This window comes from Limulus polyphemus, unplaced genomic scaffold (genome assembly GCF_000517525.1).
Source record: "Limulus polyphemus unplaced genomic scaffold, Limulus_polyphemus-2.1.2 Scaffold14313, whole genome shotgun sequence".
Classification (NCBI taxonomy): domain Eukaryota; kingdom Metazoa; phylum Arthropoda; class Merostomata; order Xiphosura; family Limulidae; genus Limulus; species Limulus polyphemus.
This window is the reverse complement of record NW_013679923.1, coordinates 1-4810: the sequence shown is the minus strand read 5'-3', so window position 1 is coordinate 4810 and position 4810 is coordinate 1. Positions and strand designations below refer to the sequence as shown.

General features: G+C 37.7%; 1 protein-coding gene across 1 annotated transcript in view; it reads right to left on the bottom strand.

Annotated features, from left to right (window-relative positions):
• Window positions 1-2016, bottom strand: part of LOC106477337 (myb-like protein X) — a 3607-nt gene extending 1591 nt beyond the window's left edge. The window contains exon 1 of the mRNA XM_022380951.1: window positions 9-2016. Within this exon, the coding sequence (XP_022236659.1) occupies window positions 9-1416 (1408 nt within the window). The 5' untranslated portion in view covers window positions 1417-2016. The remainder of the gene's footprint in view (window positions 1-8) is intronic.
• Between the last annotated feature and the right edge of the window lie 2794 nt (window positions 2017-4810).

Below are 4810 nucleotides of genomic sequence, written 5' to 3'. Positions count from 1 at the left end.
GACTTCATCCGTTTGGTTCTTATTGTTGTCATGAGAAATATGTTGATCTGTTTGGTTCTTATTGTCGTCATCAGAAACAACTTGATTCGTTTGGTTCTTATTGTCGTCGTGAAGAATGACTTCATCCGTTTGGTTCTTATTGTCGTCATGAGAAATATGTTGATCTGTTTGGTTCCTATTGTCGTCATCAGAAACAACTTGATCTGTTTGGTTCATGTTGTCGTCATCAGAAACAACTTGATCTGTTTGGTTTCTATTGTCGTCATCAGAAACAACTTGATCTGTTTGGTTCTTATTGTCGTCATGAGAAACAACTTCGACTGTTTGGTTCTTAGTTTCATCGTCGGAAACGATTTGTTCTGTGTTTCTGATACTTTCATTCTGTAAGATCGCTTTTCTGGTGTTTGTGATATTTTCATTATCAGAAACAACCTTCGAGAGGTTTAATGAAACAGAAACTGTTGTTTTGATTCCAATGCTTGTAATATTCCCCTCTGATGAATCTGAGGTGGAACCATCAAGAAAAAAACTGTAGTTTTCAGTCCGCACTGGTTCACTATTACTTAAAGTGCTCGTTAAAGTATCAAGTCGATGATTTGTTCTGTTTTTTGTGTGACTTGTTGACAGATCGTTGTCAACATTCCCTATCCTTGTAGAGTTCTCGGTACCATCCACACTTTCAGTCCAAATTATAACCGAATCAAAGTTCTCCAGTTTGTCCATGTTGTTATCTAAAGAAGGGTTTTCCAAGTCAAGCTGATCGGGTGACATCCACTGACGAGGTTCTTCATTACTGACTCCAGTGAGGTTCCTCTTTTGTGAGTGTTTTATCATTGTGTCTTCTGTTCGTTGACTAATGTAGGTATCTCTTTTGGATTTGGTTTGTTTTGAAACGTATTTTTGACGTCTCGAAGACGATTCTTCAGACATGAAAATCTCGGTGAAAAATTCTATATCTACATCTTCACGAGAAGTGAATAAATTAGGTGAAAATGGATTATCATTATATCCCAAGGTCCCAGTATTGAAACCACCACTCTCATCTGTTTCTCCTGATGAGGCTGAACGAGAAAAGTTTTTGCTATATACGTTTAAAGTGTCCAGTGTATTTCTGCTAATGCTATGACCAGATAAAGTTATCTCTTGGTTCCCATCTTGTTTCCTTCTGGTTCTCTCCTTGGGTTGAGATAAACTTTCTTCGGCTATTCTAAAACTTATTTTATTTACTTCAACCTTTGGGTTCTTGTTTCCCATATATTTTAGGTCAGTAACGTCTGAAGCATGTTGTGAGTGCCGCTGGGCTTGCTTACCAATTATTAAACTGTCATCATTCTTTTGGTGCAATCTTGTATCATAAAGTAGTTGTGAGCTGTTGGTGTCCAGTCTTGTTCTTAAGTGGTTGTTCATGTCTAACATATAATCACTGGGGAGAAAATAGTTCTCTTGGGCGTCTTGCTTGCTAAAGTTACTTGTATCATCGTTAAGAGAAACGGTTTCTGTTGGGAATGTTCTCAGCAATCCAGTGTAGCCTGCAGATCCATTGTTTGAGTGTTCTGACAAGAATCTTGATAGAATTCTCGAAATTCCCAGCTTCTCTTCGTGGGAAGGCAAAGAACTTGTTTCTGTTACAAAAGACAAATGTTAGCATTAAGAACTTGATAATATTTCATTTCATACATGAAAGTTACAAAACTTGTTAATACAATACTAACACTAAGAATTTTTAATAAAGATAGTTAGAGTCTTTAGTGAAATGATCAAAAATTATTAGTCGATAGCTAACCTTCTCATTTAGGTTCTTAATCTCATTTATCACTCATTCATTAATGTACGTTTACGGTTTGTCAACATACAGTTATACATCTCTGTTACTGTGCTCCCTTCAATCCAGGGTTCTAAGGTATCAACATACAGTTATACATTTCTGTTACTGTCCTCCCTTCAATCCAGAGTTTTAAGGTATCAACATACAGTTAGCTATCTTTTTTACTGTCCTCCCTACAATCCAGAGTTTTAAGGCATCAACACACAGTTATTTATCTTTTTTACTGTCCTCCCTTCAATCCAGAGTTTTAAGGTATCAACACACAGTTATCTATCTCTGTTACTGTCCTCCCTACAATCTAGTGTTTTAAGGTATCAACACACAGTTATCTATCTTTTTTTTCTGTCCTCCCTTCAATCCAGAGTTTTAAGGTATCAACACACAGTTATCTATCTTTTTTTATTGTCCTCCCTTCAATCCATAGTTTTAGAGTACAACACACAGTTAGCTATCTTTTTTTACTGTCCTTACTTCAATCCAGAGTTTTAAGGTATCAACACATAGTTATCTATCTTTTTTACTGTCCTCCCTTCAATCCAGAGTTTTAAGGTATCAACACACAGTTATCTATCTTTTTTACTGTCCTCCCTTTAATCCAGAGTTTCAAATTGACAACATACAGTTATCTGTTTTTGTTACTGTCCTTCCTTCAATCCAGAGTTCCATTCATCGTGTGTTTGTCTTGTTAGTCTCCATATTAGTTATTATGTGAAACGCATTAGTTATGTGCGTGTTTGAACAATGTGGAATGATGAGTCAGTTGTGTTCTTTGTTGCTACGTTTTCTGTGCCAGTTGTTGTATGTTTTGCTATATGGAAAGGGTTAGTGTGTGTTGTGTTTGTATATGGAATTAGTCAGTTGCTCTGTATGTGTCTATTATTATGTGAGACGCGTTAGTTGTTGTTGTGTGTGTGTGTTTCTGTGTGAAATGAATCAGTTACATATATATGAATATCGTGGAACGAGTCAGTTGTTGTGTGATTTTTGTTGCCATTTTGATGTAAAATTAATTAATTAGAAAGAAATAAGTGAAGTCCACTCTAGTTGAAAACACGAGGCAGGTAGGCATACGTGAAATCCACTCTAGTTGAAAACACGAGGCAGGTAGGCATACGTGAAATCCACTCTAGTTGAAAACACGAGGCAGGTAGGCATACGTGAAGTCCACTCTAGTTGAAAACACGAGGCAGGTAGGCATACGTGAAATCCACTCTAGTCGAAAATACGAGGCAGGTAGGCATACGTGAAATCCACTCTAGTTGAGTCAGGTTGAAGGGAAGGAGTAGAAGATAAGTCGAGAACTGACAAAGTATCGAAACAAACGGGCTTGGATCAATAGATCCTAATGTCATGGCTTGGATCAATAGATCCTAATGTCATGGCTTGGATCAATAGATCCAAATGTCATTGCTTGGATCAATAGATCCTAATGTCATGGCTTGGATCAATAGATCCTAATGTCATGGCTTGGATCAATAGATCCAAATGTCATTGCTTGGATCAATAGATCCTAATGTCATGGCTTGGATCAATATATCCAAATGTCATGGCTTGGATCAATAGATCCTAATGCCATGGCTTGGATTAATACATCCTAATGTCATGGCTTGGATCAATAGATAATAATGTCATGGCTTGGATCAATACATCCTAATGTCATGGCTTGGATCAATACATCCTAATGCCATGGCTGGGATCTGTAGATCCAATGCCTATGAATTATGGTGTGTGTGTGTATGGGGGGGGGGGACGGGAATACCCCGAGAAAACCCACTTTCACTAGTCGAGACCGAATGAAGCCCGGCTAATACCTGAGTGAATGGCTAGTGGTAAAAGAACCTGAAAAGAGACTTAAAAAACGTTTTACAATTATATATAAAATGTAACAGGTTTAAGTTTAAAGATCACGGTGGAGGGTTGGTACTGTCATGTATCAGGTTAAATGGGGATAAATATTTGCACCAAGATTTGGGGGGTGGCAGGGATTTTATGAAAATCGGATGTTAAGGGGTTTCGGCTAATGGATTTTTTTGTATTGCATAGTTTTGTGATTTAACATGGAATGAATCAGTTATGTTTGTGTGAATAATGTAAAATGAGCCGTTGTCGTTTGAAGGATAGGTCAGTTGAGTGTCTGTGTGCAGAACATATGTGTGCCTGCTTGTCTATTGTCAATGTATATATTCTGATTTTTTATGTCTTCCGGTAAGATCTGGTAGCAACCGTTCCCTAACACAAGACTCTTCGTGCATAAAAAGATAATATACGACAGATTTCCCCAGCTACTTTTAAATGGCCGGGCTTACTGATGCTATGATTTCCGGCTTTTTCAAGTTTCACGACAAAGAATACCGGATATTACCTCAATGAGGCCCATTTGGATGTCGACAAAGGTGTGTCGTTAGCTACATTAACCGAGAAGTGACTTGAGGAATTTCTGTCTGAATGGTTTAATCATCATTAGTTCTTTCATACATTCCTTATCAAGAAAAACGAGACGTTTGTTTTCTAACAGAAACGCTTTCAATAACTTGTTTCTTAGTTGACCTGTATTACAGCCAACTAAATCTTATTACGTAATCAACAAAGTTTCCGTGTTTAAAAAGAAATTCATGTTATATGTTCCTTTCTTTCCCTCTTCTCTCTCTCTTTTTACTCTATTGCATTATCATTTCCTGTCAAAGGTTCTTCTTAATGACACTATCTTTTTGACCAAAGTGCTGGGCGCTCCGCACGGGCGATTTTCTTGACTAAAAGTCTGCATCTTATAAAAACAACAACAACAACAAAAACCAGTAAAACTTCCCGTCCCACCAAACATGCTCGCCCTTTCAGCCATGGGGACGTTTTAAGTGACAGTCAATCCCACTGTTCGTTAGTAAAAGAGAAAAGAGTAGTCCAAGAATTGGCGGTGGGTGATGATGACTAGCTGCTTTTTCTGAATTCTTCTACTGTTAAATGAGGGACGGCAAGCGCAGATAGCCC